General features: G+C 36.0%; 3 protein-coding genes and 1 long non-coding RNA gene across 5 annotated transcripts in view; 2 read left to right on the top strand and 2 right to left on the bottom strand.

The window, feature by feature from the left end:
• The first annotated feature begins 892 nt into the window (after positions 1–892).
• Positions 893–7240, top strand: Nup214 (nuclear pore complex protein Nup214). The gene is made up of 5 exons (XM_018509915.1): positions 893–1098; positions 1949–2251; positions 2367–6498; positions 6732–6906; positions 7012–7240. Exons 1-5 carry the CDS (start codon positions 1066–1068, stop codon positions 7037–7039), a joined length of 4671 nt encoding a protein of 1556 aa, XP_018365417.1. The 5' UTR covers positions 893–1065; the 3' UTR covers positions 7040–7240.
• A 552-nt stretch (positions 7241–7792) lies between these two features.
• Positions 7793–11374, bottom strand: IntS4 (integrator complex subunit 4). 2 transcript variants are annotated; one of them, XM_018509862.1, is made up of 8 exons: positions 11228–11374; positions 10723–11141; positions 10230–10556; positions 9882–10146; positions 9472–9690; positions 9228–9363; positions 8666–9152; positions 7793–8531 (listed from the first exon to the last, which is right to left on the bottom strand). In XM_018509862.1, the coding sequence occupies exons 1-8, from the start codon at positions 11279–11281 to the stop codon at positions 7793–7795; spliced, it is 2646 nt and encodes an 881-aa protein (XP_018365364.1). In that variant the 5' UTR covers positions 11282–11374. The 2 variants fall into 2 exon arrangements, with proteins under 2 accessions (XP_018365364.1, XP_018365363.1); XM_018509861.1 differs by having other exon boundaries at positions 9228–9690.
• Positions 11375–11945: 571 nt separating this feature from the next.
• Positions 11946–24646, top strand: part of LOC108762760 (transcription termination factor 2) — a 35025-nt gene continuing 22324 nt past the window's right edge. The window contains exons 1-2 of the mRNA XM_018509916.1: positions 11946–12395; positions 22039–22271. Coding sequence (XP_018365418.1) covers positions 12190–12395; positions 22039–22271 — 439 coding nt within the window. The 5' untranslated portion in view covers positions 11946–12189. The remainder of the gene's footprint in view (positions 12396–22038; positions 22272–24646) is intronic.
• LOC108762761 (uncharacterized) lies at positions 14362–16294 on the bottom strand. Its single transcript, XR_001940189.1, has 3 exons — positions 15952–16294; positions 15318–15835; positions 14362–15194 (listed from the first exon to the last, which is right to left on the bottom strand). It is a non-coding gene; the product is annotated as an uncharacterized LOC108762761 (long non-coding RNA).

Genomic DNA, 24646 nt, shown 5'->3' with positions numbered 1-24646 from the left:
CCCCTGCCAGTATCGTCCAGCTGATTGGTTGCTGCTTCTGCTGCTTGACGCTTGACGGCTCCATGTGTCTGCACCTTATGAATACCGGCCTATGACTGCGTTCAGCAGATTCAGCAGTTTTGCAACAGTTTTATAATTCGTTGCGCTGATTGGATTATATTTTTAGATTTAAGGGGATGCTGGAGTGTCCTGTTTTACCATCAATTTTTAAAGACTCTTTTCTCTTAATTGTGTTTATGGATTGAAAAGTCCTTCTCCACAATTAAAGTATCGACAACAACACAGGCTGCCAGCTACAATGTAATGCGAAAAATGAAAGAAAATTAAAAATTGTAGTTTTGTCACCGGCTCCTGCAGTCAACTCGTCACAATATGTGCTGCATATAAGAGTTTCAGATTTTACCCGTTTAAAATAAGTAGCCAGCAGCCTGCAGAAAACCTTGAAGAACAATCCTATGCTTTTAGAAACGATGTAGGGGCTTTGGTATAAGAGAAAAGAGTCGCCAAAAATTTCGTTCGTATACTACGAATAAAATTGACGTGAAGCCATGAAACCGAGCAGTATTTTAGTTGATCTCTTTTTAAGAGATGGCGTTGCAATATGTCAGATAAGGACAGATGAATGCGTTTGAGCGAGACACAACGATATAGATAAGTATAAGAAATGAATGAAAGATGTCACTATTATCGAATTTGGAATGTAAAAAAGTCTGTACTATCGACTTTGATTAACTTCGACCGTCACTCCAGCATCCCCTTAAAGGTATAGTCCTATCTCAGCGAAGAATCACAAAACGATTGCAAAACTTGAGTCTGCTGAACGCAGCCTATGAATACCGGCTTTAGAGTTGGCAACTCTGCCCAGGACCCTGACTCCACATTCAAATGAACATCATACAAGTTGTAAGTCAGTGGCGTCAGTGCTGATTTTAATACGTCTGTTGAAATTCGGTTAAGGTGCGATCAGGTACGATCGACGAGCAATCGACGAGGTGGGACGAGATCGTTCTCGATAATCATTGTAAACTGTTTACGAAAAATAATTGCAAAATACCGTACGTAAGAATGAAGGCATCGCTGGATCCGATATACGTGCAGGTATAGCATGTTTTGTAGTAGTAAGAATTGCACGCGTGATTTAAATAGATCGTTGGTATAACCGGCGAACAAGTTGTATTAAAAATCGTCTTTGGAAGCTGCACAATCACTTAAAAAATTTATTTTAAGTCTTTTTTACTCGATTCCTCACGGGACACCACTCGTTCCGACAATTCTATAAAGATTCGACAGATACGATCTTGCTCGTAACGTTGACCTTTAAAGTATTTGTATGATATTGTAGATCAATTAAATTATATATATATATATATATATATATATCATGCATCAATTTGTTTGACATCTCTCTCTCTTTTTTATATGGTCTAAAAGAAGATTTTAAATGTAAAACAAACAATTTTTTATGTTAAATTCTATATATTTGTTTTTATGTAAAATAGCTCTCAAATATGGAACAAATAATTGAGTAACTTTTACTGTGTTTCATGCGACATTTGTTCTCAACACAAGAACTGTATTCTTTAAATTTTATAATTTATATTTATACATGAAATCATGCCAAATTGTGTTTAAACAATAGTTTTTTTAACTTTATCTTATCAAATAAATTGTATTTAACATATATTTAAAAAATATAATTAATATGTATGTTATAAAATCTTTGGAAGAAGTAGTAAAATAGTATAAATATTCAGTGCATTTATACTAGCGATTCTTAATTTATGTATAATTTTGAACATTTATTTATTGACTTTAAATTATTCTTGTTTAAAAACTACCAATCAGATACAATTTCGCCAAAGAAAAAGCATTGCTTTTTCTAATATAAAAGAATTAAATCATGTTTCCTGATATTTGATTTGATATTTATTATTGCTCCTATTTTCAGGAATTTTTATTTAAACAGTCAAATACGTTTCAAATATTTGACTTGAAGACTCCTACATATACTCCTGCTGCTTGCAATCTTCTTGTGGCTGACAAGAAACGAGGACTACTTTACATAGGACATGATGATAAAGTTACTGTCTTAAAGCCAGCGGAGGAGAACAGTGCAGAATGGAAGATAGAACTTCAATTACCAGGCGTTATATCAAAGATTGCAATTAATTGTGATTATAATTATATTGCTATAGGCATAGCATTGAAGCCTACAGTATTGATATATGATGCCCATTCACTAGCTAGAAATGTATGCACGTAGCATATTTTTGCAGAAGTCTTAAAAACACATCTCAAAGTTTTATCCAGTATTATAGAAATACAAAATTTATATATGTATTATTAATTAAGGCATTAATTTCCAGAATCTCAACCTACTGCTTGAAATAACACCATCGAACAAGCTAGATAGCTATATAACAGACATACGATGGAATCCTACCGTACCTGCGACGCTTTGCACTGTTACTAGTGACTGTACTATTGGTAGCTTTCAACTGAAGATAGAAGAAGAAAATCGTGTACCAAAAATATGTGTACTTTCCGAAGTGTCGAACGAGCCACAGGCTTTATGCGCAGCCTGGAGTCCGAAAGGCAAACAAATAGCAGTGGGCTGCAAGAATGGAGACATTATACAACTAAAGCCAGATACTTTGAAGGTTGCTAGAACTATCAAAGGTCCTTCACCATCCATAGGAGAAGTGATTAACATCCTATGGCTCAGCAATTATCAATTTTGTGCGGCATATCTGAACAATGAGCGGCATATAAATGTTCTCATCGTTGACGCACCAAAAGGAGAAACAAATGCTATCTTTACATGTTATGAAGATATTACATATGGTTTTCCCGAAGCTGATGGAGAGGACAGCGTTCCACGCTATTATTTTGAGCATGTACCGGAATGGGGACTTATCATAGCGGGTAGTAGCACCAGCAGTGAAATAGCTGTACTAGGCACTACAGATGGTGGCGCGAATTGGAATCAATGGCAATTAGTTGACAGTGGTAGGGCTCAATTGCCGCTGATGAGAACTACGGAAATTTATCCCTTGGGTTTGGCTGTGGACAAGTCTCCAACTACCAAGTTACCATGGGGCACGGATTCAACATTGCCATATCCGGTTCCCGTTTTACATATTCTTGGAACGTCCGGGAAATTGTGCAGCTTCCACATGGTCAATCTGGCATCCAACTGTCCTGCCATTAATATCCCTCCTACGGAAATTATCACGCCTCCAGCACCATTACAGTCTAATACTTCACCTATAGAAATATCGTTTACTATGAATGCTGCTATTACCAGCACGCCTCGTTCAAAACAACCAGAGATGGTGCCGGAACGCTCAAAGCCTACTCCGATGACAAATATATTTGGTGACTCTCTGAAGGCGGCAGGATTCTTTCAACCACCTGTGGAGCAACCAACAGAACAGCCGAAACCGCAAGAAGAAAAAGCTGTGCCGCAGACGATTGTAAAATCAATTATGCCTAAGGAACAACCAGTGTCAGAACCTATAAAAACAGAAACCAAGTCGGTTGTAGACAAAGAAGCAACCTCGCCACAAGTAGCGGAACAGAAAGCTTGTATAGACGATAGCATACGAATGCAAGCCTATATGCAGGAGCAGGCATTATTTGAGAAAGAACTGCGAAATAGGCTGGAACCACAGGTGTGGGAATGCGGTACAGACTTAGAAAAGAAACAGCTTGGAGAGATGTCCGTCGTCATAGAACAGTTTTTGAGAGATTTAAAGGACACGACGAACAGTCTATCCAGCGATATAGCGTATTTAAAGGCTTTGTTGCTTCAGTCATTTGCATGGGTTGAAGAAACTAAATCAAAGAACGCGGCCAGTGTTGATATCACCACTAGAAACTGCAGCGAAAACAGCAAAATAGCAGATCTGCAACGATGGTACTATTACACGCAAACGCAACTGAATCAAGTTAGTAAAATTTTGGATCTAGAATGGTCGGATCACAAGGCGCACGTAAAATCGAAGATGAACATTCCCAATTTGGAGTACGTGTATCAGAATCTTCTAATGCATAATAAGATTATTGCAAAAGAAAAAGAGAAGATTGAGCAAATTTCGCGACGGTGGAAGTCTCTCAATCGCTCATTGGCAGCTAGAGGTGTGTCCAATCTTAATCGCTCAATGGCGAGTCTGCATGTGAGTTCGCCAAAATCACCAGCTTCGATTATTCGAGGAAAGACCGATGTTATAGACGCCCGTTGCAAAACCATTGCTTCAAAAACTCTGAGTTTTACACATGAAAAGCAGCTCAAGTTAAGGGCATTGCTCAACGAATCATCTCCAAGAATTATTAAACCAGTCAGTCCATCACCAATTCAAGATCGTTTGAAGGCTACATTGTCTTCCCTGGCGTCTCTCAGTCCTGTGATCAATGAGACTAAGACCAAACCCGAGCCGCCGATTGTTAAACAGAATATCACTGTCAAACAACCGATCGAGAAACAGTCGAAATCGCAAAGTCCCCTTGCTTCGTTGAACAGTATTGTTGCGAGAATCGGTTCATCCGACACGAATGGCATCCTTGCGCAAAACAAGGCGCAACAGAAGCTACTTCCAACGACCGTTTCTTTTTCCGGTGCGGTTATTTCTACCAAGCAAGTGGACAAAAAGCCCGCCATGCCAGCAGCTCTCGCAGTGTCCCAATCTAAACCAAAACAGGATCTGAATGTTAACTTCCCAACATCTATCACGTTTGGAACGTCGGCGCCGAAATCTCAAGATAGTTTCTTTTCGAAATCTCTCATAGATGCGACTGTCAGGAACAATAAGGAATTGGCGAGCAGCGATAGCATCCCTAAAGCTCCGGAACCTGCTTTATTCTCGACTGGATTGTTAAAAGACGTGTTATCAACAGAATATCCATTAACGGAAACCACTCGTATGGGAATCCCACGAAATCTTTCATCGCTCTCTGCGATGCCAGCTGTAAAAACGGACGCTGCTGTTACGTTCAGTTTCGCTACACCTAACATGATTCCGCCTGTTGCAAAAAATTCGTCCTCTGGTACTGCGCTGGACATGATGTCCTTCGCTTATTCGAAATCCATACCCCACACTCCTACTATAGAACCTACGATAACAGTTCAAACAATACCAATGCAAACACCGATAGAACTATCGGCTTTATCCTTGGGATCACCTAGCACGTTGACTCTTCATCAGGTTGATCACTCAAGCAACAGCGCGGAAGAAAAGGTAAATGCGATCACGACTTCCAATAGCTTCGCTGCAGCTGCACCTGTTATTACAGCACAGACTTCCGCGACGACTGCCATTGTTACATCCGTTATGACTCTTGGCGGAGTTACCATTAGCGTTGTAGACGCGAACGCTGTTCGTAGATCGATGACGGAGATGCCATCCACCAGTTCGGTCGTCATCGAGAAAATCACTACGCCTGAAGTGAAAACACCCACTTTTGGTACTGTAGCTGCCCAGGTTCCGATTTCGTTAGCCACAGCATCAATATTTGGTGGCCAGACCATCATAAAAAATACAGCGATAGTATCAGAGGCGATCACACTGCCCGCTACGACTACTTTCGGCGCAGTTTCTTTCCCATCGATTACATCTAATTTCGGGACATCAACCTTGACGCCGACTACCACGTCGGTATTTAGCGGATTTGCAAACACATCAGCGGGTGTTACTACCAGCTCTTCGGCGATGCCTGCGAGCAGCACCGTATCTCCTTTCCAGACTTCTCTAAGTAAACCAACGTTCGGTGAGACCACCACCACTAGTATGCCAGCCGCAAGTTTTGGGATCAGCTCTGCCAATGTCACCTCCGCAGGCACAATCTCTTTCGGTATGCCTGTGACGACAACAGCAACTTCAATCACGCCAGCGTTCGGTAAGAGCCCGATAGCGTCTCCGGTATCAAACGCGCAGTTCCCAGGTGTACAGACGCCCGCGTCGACGGCGAATATCTTTGGAAAGCCGATAATCAGTCCTGCATCAACGCCGTTTGGCAATACCCCGAGCTCCGTATTCTCCAGTACGCCCGCTACCTCCTCGAACACCTCTATATTTGGAGGTAATAACATGAATTCTATATTCGGGACGACTTCCCCAAGTGGAAATATCTTCGGAGGTAACACAACAGGATTCGGTACAACCTCACCAGGATCTATATTTGACACCAGTGCCTCGAAATCCGGTATTATATTTGGTGGAGCGACAAATCCACCTGCTTCTCCATTCGGTGGTGCGACGAGTAACACGTCACCGGCAGCAGTTAGTGGTTCTCCTGCAAGCACAAATGTCTTCAGGTCTACTGTACCTAATACGTCTCCAATTCAGCAACCTATACTCGGCAGCCAACCCGCTTTTGGTCAAGCTCCCGCTTTTGGCGCCAAGCCAGTGTTCGGATCATCACCCATCTTCGGTGGATCGAAACCCGTTTTTGGAGGTAGCGGTTTTGGCTCACCCCCTACGTTTGAGTCTTCTAGCATAGGTAAATAAATAGTTGATATTATTATAACATTCTCAAAATGCGAATATATATCATTTATATACCTACTTTTGAAGAACAAAATATGAAAGATCTTTCCTATGTATTTTATAGTTCTTTCAACTTCAGTTCAAATGCATAATTACATTATCCTGTATCTGTTGGTTATACAAATATAAGTATAATAGGCAATAAGAGTATTATTGTTTATAATAAGAAAGAAATATTATAAATAGGATTTGGAAGTCCATCTGCTATGCAAGCTGGCTCTACAATGGAAAATATGCCAAAAGTATTTGGAGAAGTGACAGGCAGCAGTACCTTCGAATCTTTAGCCAATCAATCAGGTGGTCTCAGTTTCGGTAGTTTAGCTCAGAAGAATCCAGAACCAGAGAAACCAACATTCACTGCGTATGTAGTAATTTTTACACCAATAAATTTTCAATTGATCAAGTCAAAATAATAATAAAAAAATACAAAAATTTTTGCAAATAATAAATAATCATTTTATTTCAGCGGCAGTTCGTTCTCCAGTTGGAGATGAATAAAATATAGTGTTGCGGCAGATTACTTTCCAAACTGTCATAGCAGAACAGAAAATTTCTATTGAATGAAGAATTATCAAATTATAATCGTGTATATACAGTTTTACATTCAGAAAGATGTACTTTTTATGAAAAAAAAAAGTTCTATCATGTCTTATACCTTGTAATAAATGAGAACGGATCTAGATTTTATAATAAAGTATTTTTAATTAAATCGAGAAATTAACTGATATCGATATTATAAATTAAATTTGAGTGAAAATCATAATGCAGCGCGCCAGCTCTCATGTTAAACATGAATGAATGCTGAATGAAAGTTACGATTTCTTTCTTTAGCGAATATCCATATCTCTATTACATTATTTGTATATTTTATCATATTTTTTATTCTTTTAGTTTATGCGCATCATATAGCAAGACTGAAAAACAAAATTAGATTTTTTATTTGACCACTGTTTCAAGTTATTTAGAACATTCATAATCCTATTCTCTGTTGTTCAGTATTTAGTGACATTTAGATAATTAAAATCTTATCTAGAGGCTATTTGCAATAAACATTCTGATCTCTCTTGTTACCTCATGATGATATCACAATGATTTCTCTCCATATATAAATCGGCAAATTTGTTTAAATTACATGTTTTATTAACAAATTAATTCTCTGCATCAAATATTAAATCTTGATCTATTATAAAGCTACATATAAATTAAATGATTAAAAAATATTAAATGATTATTACACAATAATGTAATCATATGCCCCTTTTGAAGGCTTTCGGTGCAATTGACACTTTGATAGGTTTACACAAATCAATCACGCATGGATCATCTAAAGGTGGATGTGTGCAAATTGATGATGAAGGTAATAGCAATGCTAGAGAGATTTCTACATTACAAGGCTCCATCCATACTTGATGCGATAGTAGAACTGTCGTCCTCAATCTGTAATCTTTCTGATTGGACTGTTGCATACGGAGATCTGACTGTCGCGGTAACAGTAATTGCACTTGTTGATCCGGATGTCTCAGCTTTATTCGCAGAGTAGAAGGATCGCGTAAATTCAATATTTTGGCGTTTAAGGGAATTCCCAGCAAAAGACCACCTGTGAATTTTAGTGCAGCATCGGCATCGCCTCTCGGTTCCTCGATGTGTGCTCGACAGAAGCGCGTCGTCGCTGACGGTCTCGGTAATCGTTCTTCCCCCTGTACTACAGGCGTTAAAAGCATTGGCAACAAAAGCCGCGTTAAGGAACCCGGTTTCACGTCCGCCAAAGTGGGTATTTGTAGAACTAGAGCCCTGGAGAACGGTGGTAGCCTTGATGTATCTTGAGGTAAAGCATCTGCTTCAGATAGAAAATAACGAGCCAGTGGTAATGCGCTGCCGGTAGCACTTTTGGTCACTCTAACTAATTCTATAGCCAGTGCTTTCAACCACATATCGTTAGCCAATATAATATCATTTTCGTCTAATCCACTAAATAAACGTTGTAATCTAAAAAATTATAAGTATAATTTTATTTATTTTTCTTATATAATTCTTTCTTCTTATTTAATTTGTTTTATTATAATCAAAATTGTATTATATATCAAAACACGATTTCTTTAATACATATTAAAGGTACATACTTTTGTGTATGCTGAAGAAGAACGAAAATATTGTTGTTAGTATTCGGCACTGGATTCGCCGAAATAGATGTTGTCGAAGACACAGAACATTCTTTGAGGACAGACTTCAATAACAGCAAGCATCGAATATACAAGGCCGTGAAACGTGCAGCACCTTCCATGTGATGATCCATCTCTGCCATACGATCAAGATCGATAGCTGCAGTTTCTAGAAGCTGCGTATGAACTCTTCCTCCTGGTCTAGCATTTTCGATTCCAATTCCCATCTTCTCTAAGAACTCTCGACCACGTTTATCCCTGTTCTCTTCATTATCCATATCTTCCATTTTGATTCCAGAACTAGTAAGTGCTGGTCGTAATCGCGGAACTAGATGCGGCATAGTGTCGCGCAAATAGTGATAGTGTTTAGAAGCATGCTCTGTAAATAGAGCGTGCATACTTGGACAATGTAATGCTGCGTTGAAAATTAAAACAAGTACACTTGCATCTGTTGTAAAAAGTTAAGGACGCTGCAGCTTTAAAATTTAATACTTTACATGACGAGAATTGATATAAAGGATACAGGATGGTTCATCCACATCTGGCTCGGGTGTGTCGAAGAAAGGATGTCGGCCAAGAAGTTGTGGTACTAGAGGTAACGTTAAGTACGGATGTGATGCGCCTAATTCTGCTAAACAACTCCTGATACTCTCCCTGTCCTGAGGATACCGAGATAAATTATCTAACAAACGATTAACGCACATGTAAAGACAATTTGTAGTAGCGAGATGACTAGCAGCTAACATAGCGTGCAAGCCTTCTCTCACTTCTCCCGAGAAGTCTTCTAAAGCGCCTAAAATTGTTTCCAATTGGTCCTCTTGAAGAGTTACACTTGATGACATTTTCTTTAAAGATTCGATAGCTCTTAATCTGACATCCTGAATTTCATCATTAAACATGTCCACCATAAAGTCCAATGAAATTCTAGCTATACTTGGTTGTTCTAACGAAAGTGTGCAGAGTGCTTCAACTGCTGCTGTTCTTACCTAAAATAAAATTTATTTTTAATCGATATGAGAAATGATCATAGAAAAAAAAGTTCAATTATATAATTAAACTGTTTTTAAGTTTAACTATAATAAATTTGAAAAAATGTGAAATATAAATTTTTGATTCGATGATTTAATAAATATTCTATGGAAATTTTCTCAATTTACATAATGTGATAAATTCATACCTCTAAAAATTCATCTTCTAAACCATGAATGAATGCTCCACAAGATCCACTTTTCTCTTCAACTTCGGGTCTGTCTGCTTCAACTACTTTTTGTTTTTTATCCAAGGCTTGTTCTATGTAGCGACGTGACACACTTTTCATGGTTCCCAAAAGGGACATTGCTGAAGCTCTAACACGAGGTGATAAATCACCCATAAGACTGCAAATTTGTGAAAAGGCACAGTCTACCATTCGCACATCCTCTCCATCAGATCCAACAACGATACTATAATATATAAAAGAAACATGCAAAAAAAATTAGTTGAAAGATTTTATTTTTAGAATATGTTTATATTTATATACACTGACTTTTCTGGATACTCCCGGCCTAAAAGATAGATAAGTTTAAGAACAGCTCGGCGTACAATCTCATAATCATCGCCAAGAGCTGCACAGGCTTCCTTGAAAAAACTCGCAGGGAGTCTACAACCTCTATGAGAATGTAATTCTGCCATGGTTTCGAAAGCTTGAGCACGAACCCGTGGATCTTGAGAACGGGCATAATTACCAATTAATGTTAAAATATCATCAGCGGTGTTTGCAGTTAGATAACGTCCAATAATCGAAAGACATCGCGTTTGAACACCATGCCAAGTGTCAGGCAAATGTTCCTGTGCAATCTTCAATACTAGTGCTCTAAAGATACAAAAATATTTCTTCTCATTAATTTATCAATAAAAAGTGTTTTTATTTTATTAACTAAAGTAAATATTTAAATTATAATGGCAAATATATATATGCATAAGAATTACATCTTAAAGAAAAGAATAGAAAGAGGAGATACAATAACATGTATGTACACCTTTGATAATCTCCTAACTTTAGCAACGTTGCTAATCCCTGACTTTTTACTCGGTGTGATTCCTCGTTCCTTAAAAGTTCAGCTGTTTCATTCACAATTTTTGCTTTTTCCAAAGTGTCAGGCGTTACTTCTCCTAATTCAGCGAACACCCAGAAAATCTTGGCTCTAACTGCAATTTCATTTTCAACAACAAATCTCTCCGCTAATTTCTTTATAGCAATGGGAACATCCTCTGGCGCTATATACACTATAGCATCCGAAATACGAACAAGCAATTGCAATGCATCATTTCCACTTTTACATTTCTCCAAACATTCTATGTAAGCTAATGCTGAGCTACTGTCAGTACCATTCTTCGCACCAGACGTCGATAATAACCTTAGAGTCTTTAGCCGTTTGATTGGAGGCTCATTAACAATCTGATTAAAAATTTTGTAATTTGTTAAAATAATGATTTAAGTAGCTATGCTTCATAAATAGAAAAGAACATATAATATAATATTACCGCCTGGCTCTGATTAAATTCAGCTAGTACTCGTTTTTTTATTAAAGCTGCCATTCTCAGGACCAATGTCTTATTTCATAATGAATTTAAGCACTACTTCTTAGATTAATTTATAATTCTGACATATTTTGATAGACCTGCAATATATAATCTTAACGCATACAACCTAAAAAAAATATACACACACGCATACAGGGCTACGTTCGGAATTAAGCCCGGTGTCCACGATGCTAGAAATCGGTCCGAGATTTCGGACAGGGAAAAAATTAACAAATCACATTTGAATAATTTGATCACATGACCATTGCGAATGGTCAATTCTTTCTTCATCCGAGGTCTCGGACCGATTTCTAGCATCGTGAACACAAGCTTTTACGCCTAATGCTGGATTCACACTGCATCCGATTTGCGTCGTACGATGTCGCTCTACCAATAGGAGAGCGCAAAACGCCATTAATCCAACCCAGGTTGGTGCAAACCCGGTCGGGCCGAAAACGCTATAAGGAAGAAAGATAAACTGGTGCAAAAGTTTAGCCAAAAAGAACAGGCCTTTAGTCTATTTTCTGTTCCTGTACTAGACTGTTATAGAATTCTCTTTTTCGCTTTAAACAAATATCTATCTCACTTTAAGTTCCAAAAGTGTACACTAGTTCAGCCACAGAAAACAGACGTTCTTGACTTGTTGTAGTCAATGCACCATCTGACGACCTACGTCGTCGTCCTGTCGTTGGTAACAGATTTAAAATGATTCTTAAATGCGGTTGCCCACTGTTCCGCGTGCGAGTTGCGACTGTTGCGAGTTCGTGCAAGTTCGTGTAACTGCCAAAACATTCTTATACGTGATGTCGGGATTGTCGGGTCGGTCTCATCGTCTCATCGGTGAAATAAGAAAATAAGACGAACACGGATTATATTTTACTTATTTATCACCACGTTTACTTCTTACGGATTTGATTCAAGAAATGGAAAGGAGCGAAAGGAGCTTCACGCAGTGGCGTAATTCTTCTAATTATCGAGTCGAAGGCGATTCTGTGATAATCTCCGACAGCGAGGACGAAATCAGTAATTCAAGGGAAAACGACAAACCGGACAAACAAATAATCGTTGACGAAAGCATAGAGATCGAGGATGATGCCGATATTTCTATCGAAGATACCACACCGAAGAAGTAAGTATTCTATTGATAAAACTATATAAATATATAAATTTTAACAATCACGTGAACTTCTATAAAAACCGGCCGTCTTTATATATCGATAATATAACAGTATATTATCGATATCAAGGCTAAATTCGGACGTGCCTATAGTGACGCGAAGATAATCCGTTTGTTTGAAACAAAAAAATTACCTCGACGATCGGCGGTTTCCTTGTTTGTTGTGATATCACGCGAACTTTCACAAAAACGGCAGTGTTTGCTAGTATATTGTCGATATCGAGGCTAAATTCTAATGACGTACTTCTGGCTATGTAAAAATAACATGTTTGAAACAAAAGAATCACCTGGCGATCGGCGGTTGCCTTATTCGTTGTGATACATTTTTTCGTTACAAAGAATAGAAATGACATTGGACGATAGAAGACTCAATGTGAATAATATTCATTTAACAATGATATCATAATATGTAATAATCACATGTCAATTATTTATTGTAAGATGTTATTTCCCTATATTTCCAATAGGGAAATGACATCATGTCTCATGCTTAAGGGTAATACACATGTCTTATGTTTATACACATGTCTTACTATAAGTTGTCACTGTAAATGTTGGATGTTTTGAGAGTTGGTTTTGTTTTGTTAAAATAAAGAAAGGTCTGTCGTATGAAAATGGCGAGGGAATCAACAGCTTTATAAAGAACTTAATCTATTAATCCTACGATCTGTAATATTTTAAATAAAAATAAAAGTCTTCAAGACGTAGTCATCAAAAGGTCCTGACATATATTCAAGCATTTAAGTATTATTCAGAAGGGAAACCCCTTCTTACAGTTCAGAAGTGGGATTCGAAGAGGATTAATCGGATTCAAGCCTCAAAAAATAAAGCTTTATCTTCACCTGAATATAAAGCCATTTTCAAGAATTTCTGAAGCTTGCTCTCTTTGACGTGCCTTTCTGCTCCGAGTCGCTGCGTTTTTTTTTTCCTTTTCCATTTCTTTCCTTAGTGACATTACGCCTTTGATTATTATGGATCGATGTCGCTTGGATACGCTTTCTATTGAGGATCTTATTAAAGAAGTTCGCAGCTATGGTCTCGTGCCGCAGGCTACTCGAGAGCGCTTAATCGACCAAATAATGTCCCATTTGGAGCATCATGGCCCTTATAATGATTTTGTTGATGCGGTGGATTTTCAACCGGTTTCCGGCAGCTCAGAGACGTCCACGTCACGCACTCATCATCAGGCGGATGATGCGAATAATCCAAGGAATTATTCTTCTGCTCCTGATCATTCGATGCCTCAAATGTTTGGCTTTTTCACAGAAATGATGAAGCAGCAGAATGAATTGATTCGTCAAGTCACGCAAATGGTCTCGTCTGTTCAATTAAACAATACGATTCCTCAAGTTATGAGTTCATCATGCGATTCTTCCAATAATATCACTCGTGAACGAAGTCCAATTCTTTCTTCAGTACCAGTAGCTCAAGCAGTCAATCTTTTGGCATCTCAGCTTCCAAGCTATTCTGGTCAAGATGATGAGGACATTGAATTATGGATTGACAAGATAGAACGTGTTTCGCGGATTCATGGTGTTTCTGACGAGGTAATACTTTTAGCGGCCTGTAATAAATTAAATAAAATCGCTAAAGATTGGTTGGATTTATATTCTGGCTCAGTTAATGATTCATGGTTGTGTTTTAAACAAGCCATTTCAAAGAGATTTCGAAGAGAAGTTCCATATCAGGTAATTTTTCAAAGAGTTGATAATCGTAAATGGAATTTTTCAAAGGAATCGTTCCAGGAATATGCAATGCATAAATTAAAACTTATGCAGAATCTTCGACTCCCGGATAAGGAAAGCATTAATTTTCTTATTTCCGGAATTGGAAACGCTTCTTTGAGAGGAATGGCATCTTTAATTCAAGCCGAGAATTTGGATCAATTCCTTGACAGGATGTACTCTCTTACCTTGGCATATGGAGATTCTTCCAATAAATCCCCACCATTTGTAAATAAATCCACGGACAAGACTAAACTTAAGAATGAAATTGTAGAATCTGGAAAGGACAGTCTAACAACAGAACCTGCTAAGGATGTTTTCTGCGTTTATTGTCGTTCTAAGGGACATACACGAGACGATTGTTTTCGTTTGAAGAAGAAGGAGCAGTACAAATCATCTCCCGTATCCTCTTCCCAGCTTGCTTCTATTGCTACAGTTCAAGAGGTGGCTCCTCCATCAACGCAGTCTTCTCCTCCCTTATCTCCAACGAAGTTTTCACGATCTTCGCAGTCGTCCGAGTCTTCTTTGGTGGCGTGTATTGACACAGAATCAACTTTGAGCATTGGCGATAACTTAATTAAGGTTACCGCTTTGAATAATCTAAGTTGCTCTTTAGATGCGTTACTTGACACTGGAAGCGCTGTGTCTTTTCTCCGTCCTTCTGTCTTATCAAGATTTGTTGATATTTCATCTATACAAACGAGGATCCCGTCACGATCCTTTAAGGCTATTAATAAAAGCACAATTAATGTTCGTGGAGAGATCTCAACCGTATTACAACTCGCTGTTTTTCCAAACAAAACATTTAAGGTTACTTTTAATATTTTGGAGGACGATGATCTTTTTGTTGACATGATTCTCGGTCGTGATTTCCTTCAAACATATAAGATTATAATTGTTTGTGAAGCTTTTGGAAATAAAACATCTAAGCTTCAACTTTTTTCTGAAATTGCTTCTATCGAAGTGGATGAAATATCTAACATTTCTTCTGATTTAGATGTATCGAATTTTGTAACGGATTTCGGGACTGCAATTGATGCGAAATTAGTATCGTTAATTCTTGAAATTAAAAACATGAATGTTACTCCAATTAATGACGGATATGCTGTTACGGTGTCTCTTAAAGACAATACTATTTACGCGTACTCACCAAGACGTTTTGCTTGGGCTGAGAGAACACAGATTCGTCAAATCACAGATGATCTTCTACAAAGAGGTATCATAAAACCTAGTATCTCTCCCTATTGTGCGAGAGTCGTACCGGTTATTAAGAAAAATGGTTCGATGCGTCTCTGTGTTGATTTACGTCCTTTAAACGAACGGGTGGTAAAACAGAAATATCCTTTCCCTCTAATGGAGGATTGTTTTTCTCGACTTGGCAATAAAAAGGTTTTCTCATTACTAGATCTGAAAGATGGCTTTCACCAAATTGATGTTCATCCTGAACATATGAAGTATTTTGCATTTGCGACCCCGGATGGTCAATTTGAATACACAAAACTTCCTTTCGGTTATTGTGAAGCTCCAGCCGAATTTCAAAAGAGGATGATTCAAATCTTTCAACCTCTTATACGAAAAGACAAAGTTTTGGTGTACATAGATGATATTTTGGTGCCGTCTGTCACTGTCGAGGAAAACTTCTCTGTTTTGAGGGAGGTATTTTTGTTGCTGAAACAGTACAATTTTATTTTGAATTATAAAAAATGTCTTTTTATTAAAACAAAAATAGAGTATTTAGGTTATACTCTCTCAGCTTCTGGCATTACTCTAAGTGACCGACATACCAAGGCTGTGAAAGACTTTCCTCAACCCAAAAATACAGTACAAGTCCAGCGATTTCTTGGCCTTACGAATTTCTTTCGCAAATTTATTAAGGATTATGCAGTCAAGGCTCGTCCTTTGAATAATTTATTACGAAAATCAGTCTCCTTTGATTTTAATGAGGAGTGCTCAAATGCATTTTTAATTTTAAAAAAAGAATTAACATCTTATCCGGTTCTTGGACTTTATAATCCGTATGCCGAAACTGAGCTTCACACTGATGCGAGTGCAATTGCCTTAGCTGCCATTCTCTTTCAGAAACGTGATTCTGAGAAGTGGGCTCCCATCGCTTATTTCAGCCAGGTTACTAATTCTGCGGAAGCAAAGTATCACAGCTTTGAATTGGAAATGTTGGCTGTGGTTAGAGCGGTGGAGCGTTTTCATATTTACCTTTACGGCATTGAATTCACGGTTGTATCAGATTGTCACGCTCTTGTTTACGCGGTCAATAAAGCCCACCTGAATCCTAGGTTTGCCAGGTGGACCCTTAGACTACAGAATTACAGATTTAAAGTTTCTCATCGTGCTGGTCATAGAATGGCACATGTTGATGCACTGAGCAGAATTTCTGCCTTTGTCGAGTCTTTGCCTCTTGAAAGGGAACTGGAGCTTAAACAATTGCAAGATCCTAAAATAAAAGAAATCGCTGAACAATTAGAATATTCTGATCATCCTAAATTCGAATTAATTCAGGGCTTGGTTTATCGAAAGGGATCTGATTTACCTAGATTTGCTATCCCTGAATCCATGGTTGGGAATGTAATTAGAGCTTACCATAATGATTTGGCTCATTGCGGATTTGAAAAGGTAGTCCATGGGCTTAGTGAGCACTATTGGTTTCCTTTACTTCGTAAACGTGTTCATGATCATATTAATAATTGTGTTACTTGTTTAACTTCTAATACAGGTTATAAATCAAGTGAGGGTGAGATGCAGATTACGGACACACCTTTTGAGCCTTTCCAGGTGTTACACATGGATCATTTTGGACCTTTGAATGAGTCGAGTGGGGGATCAAAGCATATTTTGGTAGTTATTGATGCCTTCACAAGGTTCATTTGGTTTTTTCCAACAAGGACAACATCTACTAAAGAAGTTGTTGAACATTTATCCTCCTTGTTTAAGATTCTTGGGGATCCTGAAAGGGTTGTGTCCGATAGAGGTTCTGCATTCACCTCTTGTGAGTTTTCAGATTTTCTTAGCAAGAAAAAAATAAATCATAGATTGATTGCAGTGGCTGCTCCCTGGGCCAATGGTTTGGCTGAGAGATCTAACCGCTTTTTAAAAGCCTGTTTAAAAAAGCTTGTGGACGAACATCATGATTGGGAGTCTTGCCTTGATACAGTTCAATACGTATTTAACAATACGCTACATTCAGTGTTGAAGTCCTCTCCATCCAAGCTTCTCCTTGGATATGATCAGCGTAATAATGCAGATTCCGATTTGGTTAAATGCTTGAATAAAGTAGCCGGAATTGAGAAGGATTCGAGTTTGGAAAGAGAGAAAAGCAAGGAATTGGCATTGAATGTTGCTGAAAAAATCAAGGCCTATAATAAGACTATTTATGATAAGCATCATCGTAAACCTTCTGTTTATAAACCAGGAGATCTCGTGATGATCAGAGATTCAACTGCAAAAACCGGAGAGAATAGAAAATTAAAACCAGACTTTAAAGGTCCTTTCAAAGTAACAAAAATCTTAGACAAGAATCGCTATGTGGTACAAGATATTCCCGGCTACAGTTTAACCTCTAGATCTTACAACTCGATCCTTTCTCCGGATAGAATGAAACTTTGGATTAAGGCCCTACCTGTATCTTTACCTGTAAATTCAGAATAATTGTCTTCGATAATTACATTCGAGTTGTGTTGTGTATTTACGTTCTCACTTTGCACTTTTTATGTAATTTCGAATGAATGTTCGAGTCGAACATTATGTCAGGGCTGGCCGAGCTGTAAGATGTTATTTCCCTATATTTCCAATAGGGAAATGACATCATGTCTCATGCTTAAGGGTAATACACATGTCTTATGTTTATACACATGTCTTACTATAAGTTGTCACTGTAAATGTTGGATGTTTTGAGAGTTGGTTTTGTTTTGTTAAAATAAGAAAGGACTGTCGTATGAAAATGGCGAGGGAATCAACAGCTTTATAAAGAACTTAATCTATTAATCCTACGATCTGTAATATTTTAAATAAAAATAAAAGTCTTCAAGACGTAGTCATCAAAAGGTCCTGACATATATTCAAGCATTTAAGTATTATTCAGAAGGGATACCCCTTCTTACATTATTAATGATATTTTACTTTTTCATTTACTGAACAATAGAAGAAAAAACAGTAAATACGAGTAGCTATAACGCGTATGAAGTTTTCGAAACGATGCTGACTGGTTGCCCCCACCATTCCACTTTTCCGATTCCGTTTCTTGAATTTTCGCGTTATAGCTATTCGCATTTTCTGTTTTTTTTTTTCTATTCAGTAAATGAAAAAGTAAAATATCATTTGTAAATAACTGACATATGATTACTACATATTATGATATCAATATTAAATGAAAATTATTCACATTGAGTCTCCTATCGTCCAATTTCTATTCTTTGTAACGAAAAATGTGTACCATTGCGCATAATGGGGATAGCAATACTGGAAACAACAAATCAAATTTTGCCCTCTATGCACTTTCCTGCGTATACCAGCGCTGACATATTGGAATATCAATCAAATTTCGGCCCAAAATTCACTCTCCTAGGATGCATTCTGTTTCACGCATGATGTGCATAATGCATCATTTATCCTTGTTTAACATTCGGTGAATAACAAGAATAAATGACGCATTATGCGTGAAACGGAACGCAGCCTTTGCTTCTTACATCATGTATAGGACGACACACAATAGGAGAATTCGTCGATGGGGTACTATTAAAGACGGTAGTACTGATGGGGTAAATTTTCGTGACATACACTGTTATGAAATTTAATGTACTTTTAATTACATAAATTAAATTCGATTTTATGACACTAAATTAAATTTAATGTATCTGCAACAGAAAAGTATATTTGTATACATGTACATGGAATTTAGTGTACTTTTCATAAAATTTTACGAAGTTTAGTACATTTTTCATTCAATTTTATGTAGATTTGCATGAAATTTAAGTAAACGTTAAATTTAAGTATACTTACAATTTCGTTTTCATTGACAACATTGAATATTTTTAATATACCTGCTTGAAATTTGCTTCCATTACATGTAACAAAAGCAAATTTTTGTTTTTTTAATAGTGTATCAATAGGACACCCCCGGTGGTCCAAGAGTAATCGAAGAACGATATTATTAATAATTGATATAAATGAATATAATTATTAAATATATTATATATTATAAACTTATATTATATAAATACAGAGTGTCCCGACCTTTTTTGTCAATCACTTTTCTGTAGATAGAGTGGACTAAACTGAGTCGAAAAGTCCACTACCATTTTACAATTTTCGCAATAGTTAACAAGATATTAATTACTAAAAATTGCAAAATATTGGTATTGAATAATTTTTTACTCAAATACTATCAACTTTACAGAAAAACTGCAAGAGACAAAAATTATTTATTTTCTTCTCATAGAGTTCGGAGAATTTTTTCAAAATTTTTTAATACCGTATTTTCTCATGTTGGTAAAAATAAGAAAATGCAGTACTAAAAAGTTGATAAAAAATTCTGAAAAAATTCTCAGAACTTTATGAGAAGAAAATAAATAATTGTTGTCTCTTGTAGTTTTTCTATAAAATTGATAGTATTTATATTTGAGTAAAAAGTTATTCAAGGCCAATATTTGGCAATTTTTAGTAATTAATATCTTGTTAACTATTGCGAAAATTGCAAAATGGTAGAGGACTTTTCGACTCAGTTTAGTCCGCTCTATCTACACAAAAGTGATTGGCAAAAAAGGTCGGGACATCTTATATTTGGATAGTATATTATTACAATTATGTTTTTTATTATATAAGTGCTGCATAAATGTATACTTGTAATGCTATAATGTATAATGCTGCAAAATTACTTTTTTTTTCTCTACATGGTTATCATCTCTATTGATAATCAAACTCATACGATACATTAAAATCACAAGTTTAACAAAAAAACGAGTATTACATTGAATTTTAAATATGTATACATAGATCTACGAAGCTAATAAATCATAAAATTAGCGTTACATTATCAGTTTTTTTACTCTTAGGTCCGATTGCATCTATGATTTCTGTTACACGGCATGCTTTACGTCGAAGTTATAACATCGATGTTATAAAATTGACCAATCATAGCTATTCCTCTGAAGAATGGAATGACTGTGATTTGCTAGTTTCATAACATCGATGTTATAACTTCGACGTAAAGCGTGCCGTTTAAACGTAGTAAACGTTACTTTGACTTTAAGTGAGATTCAAAACTGTCTCTCTTTCGATTTTAAAACGGAAAGAATTTTATATCTCATTTAAAGTCAAAGTAAAGTTTGTACAGTCCGGTTTTAAGCGGCATCTACAATGAGATTTTAGTTTAAATCTACAATAGGTGTTTCAAACTTTAAGCCGTAAGAAATTGACCAATTGCAGTCGAATGCTAGGAGAATAATTGACTATTTCGTCTACTTCTTATGGTTTAAGGTTTAAAAATCTATTATAGATCCGGATTATATATAAGACATAAAATTTAAACTTTAAGCCCTAATTGTAAACCGTAAGAAATAGACCAATCATAAAGTATTATAGTAGAGTATTCTTATCACATTCTATTGTAATTGGTTAATTTCTTACCGTTTAGAGTTTAAAGCTTAAGTTTTACCTTAAAATTTCATCATAGACGCTGCTTTAATCAGTGAGCTCTTGTATTTAAATATTCCCTTAGATCTGAAAATATAGGTCGAACAAGTACAAGAGTTCACTGATTGTGAGCGCTCAGTAAGCGATTGTAGTAAATGCACTCAACTGGCTACCAAACTACCCGCGCTATTCATTAAAAAACGAAAGAAATTTTTTTGGGGGGTTTTTATAAAAAAATCCCCCAAAAATTACATATGATAATTGTGCATGTAATTATTACACATATGTGATTGGGCCTGGGTTATGCCAACAACAATTATTTTCTTTTTTTCATTACTTATTTATATAATTTTAAGGTCAGTGAATGGCATATTCAGAAAAAATGTTTGTGGTAAAAGTTTCTTTTTTTTGTGTATGTAATCCGAATTTGCAATAAAAAGTACATATTACATTTAAAAAATTTAACATTCTGTCTGGATAATCTATGTCCGGTTGGAATCGGAAGTTGAATATACCACTATTTGATAGAATGTATCCGATTTATTTATCAAAGTTTTTTTGTAAGTAAAAACACAAAATAAATTTATCTTTTTCCATACTTTTGTCATATACAGGGTGTAACTAAAATAAAGAGACAAACTTTGAGCATTCCCCATTAAATATGAAAAAAGGAAGGTTTATGAACATATGTATATTCGCAAACCCACTGTTACCAAGATAACAGCTTAAACAAATGTTTATTAATGGAAAATATCAAAGTAATATTTTTTATTATTTAATATTATTTAATTTTCAATTTTTAATTGCAACAAATGTTCAAAGTGTCTCTCATTTGATTCAATACACGCATGGGTCATGGACTATCGCACTTTCAAAAATCCCGAGCGTTGCGAATAGTTTCACGAGCATCAAAGATGCGTTGGAGTAGCATACCTTCAATGTTGATCTGAATAAATTAAAGAAGTTTTAAGCGTCCCTATAAAAATCGAGTGGATTGAGATCGAGAGATCGTGTCAGAGCCCTATTAATAATCTCAATAATAGTGGATTTGCTATGTTTATATCAATTTTTTTTTCTGTTTGGTGAGGAGCTCGTCCTCAAAGTTTGTCTTTTAGTTACATCTTGTATATCGTGTTTATTATAACTGAAATAATTAAAATTAGTTGAAAAAATTAACTGAAACATCAATTAATGGATATAAACATTTTCTTATGAATATTTATGTACAGGAATCATAAAGATAGTGAAGATGACATTTCACCTGATGTCCATCCGAACATAAATAAAAAGACAAGAAGATATGTGTTGGACTCTGATTCTGACAGTGATTATGAACAGATAGATGATCATGAAAATGATGACGCATATCATACGATTAATGATTTTAACAATTCTAATTCAACAAAAAATTTCCATGAAAATTATGATGAAGAATATTACAGTGACTTCAATTCTGATTCAGGTAAAAATTATCTAGCAAATACAGATTAGTATTATACATAACGCTGTAATTTTGTATGTACCGTAATACTATGATTTTGTATATATCAGATATCTGCTGTTAAAATAAAATTTTTGCTTGGTTATATATATTTTATACAGTGTCCCACGTAAAGATCGTAACAACACTTAAAGATCCTGATAATTTAAGATGAAAATTCTAATACTAAAGTGTCGATGATATAATAGTTTTTGAATCATAAATATTTAAAGTATAATGAATCATAAATATTTAACTAATTATACCGTCTAAAATTTGCGCGTTCAGGCGTGATACCCAGTGAGAAATAATGAATCGAAATTATATAGAAATAATATCGAAATAATCATCGAAAAGAGATAGAAATCCAACATCGTTTTGAGATTCAGATGGGCTCGATTTCGAAAAAATTTCGACATTAAAATTAGCTCGATTTCGAACAATTTTTGATATCAAAATCAGCTTGATTTCGAATAATTTTTGAAGTCGAAATCAATGATTGCATTCAGCAGACTCAACTGTTGGGGAATGGATCCGTGAGCGCTCGCTATTAATTTATCTAAAAGGATACACCAATAATACACCAATAACAATACAGTGAGTGCTCATGGATCTGCTCCGCAATAGATGAGTCTGCTGAACGCGGCCAATGTCGAATTTGATAAATCACAGTGCAGGATAGGCTACGAGTGCATGATGCAAATGCTACAAATGCTTTGAAGCATTCTTTGGTTAGTATTAATAATCACTGTCGGTTCGACATCGAATTGACGATCATTTCTCAATCTTCTCATTTTAAAACCGTCTTCAGTAATGTCTTAAGATGCAGTTCTTGATTGGCTTAGGATATCTTAAGATTGTACCTAAGACAGTCTTAAAAACACACTAGCGCTTTGTTAAAATTTACTGTATACCCTGTATATATATATATAGGGTAGGTAGTCCAACAGTGAACCAATAGTACACTATGAACCATTGCGATATTTCGTAAATGCAACATTATCAGATTGTGCTGCTATCATGCAGCGACTCGCATTTGAGCCCCTCCTCGGCTCCCCAGTCGACTGGGTTGCACCAAGAATGACCATGTAATGTCACATTTTAAGAATTTTGGGTTGCAAAGTAAATTTTTTTCTTAAGTTTTTCGTATTTTTTATGTTTTTGTTGTTATATCTATAATTTTTTTCATTGTGCAATAGTTTTATGTGCACATTTGGCTTTATTATTCTGTAAGTAACTTTTTCTATTACATTATTTTACCACATTATTTAGAGGATTATCGTGGAAAAGGCTAGGTGGTCTTCAATGAATCATTTTGACGTAGTGAATAATGAACCATGGTGTATTGTAGACCACATAACCTTTTTTACGATAACCTTCAAAATAATAATTCATTGTAATAATTATTTAGAATACAGCCCCTCTCCCCACCTAAAATTTCAATAAAAATATATTTATTTGACGCGTTTTCACTTAAAACAAAAGACAAACGCGGTGGTCGGTCTTGTGAATCCTCACCACCTTATAATTATCTATTTTATAAATAAACATTTTAAAATATAGCAAAACTAAAATAATCCCAACAATTCGCAGTATAAAACATGTAAATCATTATTAAAAATAGCATGGTTCATTGTGTAACACCCCTTGTTCACAATGAACCATTTCCCGTTTTTTAAAATAATCGAAATTGTAACTAAACTTCAGGGATAACTTAAAAGTTATTATTTACAGTATGTAGTCAACTAAATTCATAAACTGTATGCAAAAATTCAGACCTTTAATTCAATAATTGAGCGAAATACGAGCCTCTGAAATTTTTTGGTTCATTGTTGGACCACTTACCCTACATATATCCATATATATACAGGGTGTTGGAAAATAATGATAAATCTTTCGCATAAGGGCAGAATGAGCTAAACTGAGAAGAAAAGTCCTCTACCATTTTGCAATTTTCGCAATAGTTAACAAGATTAACCCCTTGAGTGTCAGTGACGCACATATGCGCAGAAAAAAGTCGTGCCATTTTCGTCTCATGACGCATATGTGCGCATTTGAAAAAAAACATGTTTATACTTCATCGATTCGACTGTAATTTGTTAAATCATGGTTTTTGAGGTCGCTGAATCCAAATTTGAAATCGGATTTTCAAAATTCAAAATGGCGGATCCAATATGGCGGACGCAAGTTCGAAAAATGGTTTGATTTCTACAAAAAATTGTATCTCCAATTTGTAAACTATGAATGGTTTGCTGAATTTTTATTCGTCATAATGTATCCGAATTTCAGATACCTAGAGTCAGGACTCAAATTCTAAATTCGCGATCACGAACATCTAGAGATACAAATTTTTGTAG

Source organism: Trachymyrmex cornetzi, unplaced genomic scaffold, assembly GCF_001594075.2.
Source record: "Trachymyrmex cornetzi isolate Tcor2-1 unplaced genomic scaffold, Tcor1.1 scaffold320, whole genome shotgun sequence".
Lineage (NCBI taxonomy): Eukaryota > Metazoa > Arthropoda > Insecta > Hymenoptera > Formicidae > Trachymyrmex > Trachymyrmex cornetzi.
This window is presented reverse-complemented; position numbering and strand designations above follow the sequence as displayed.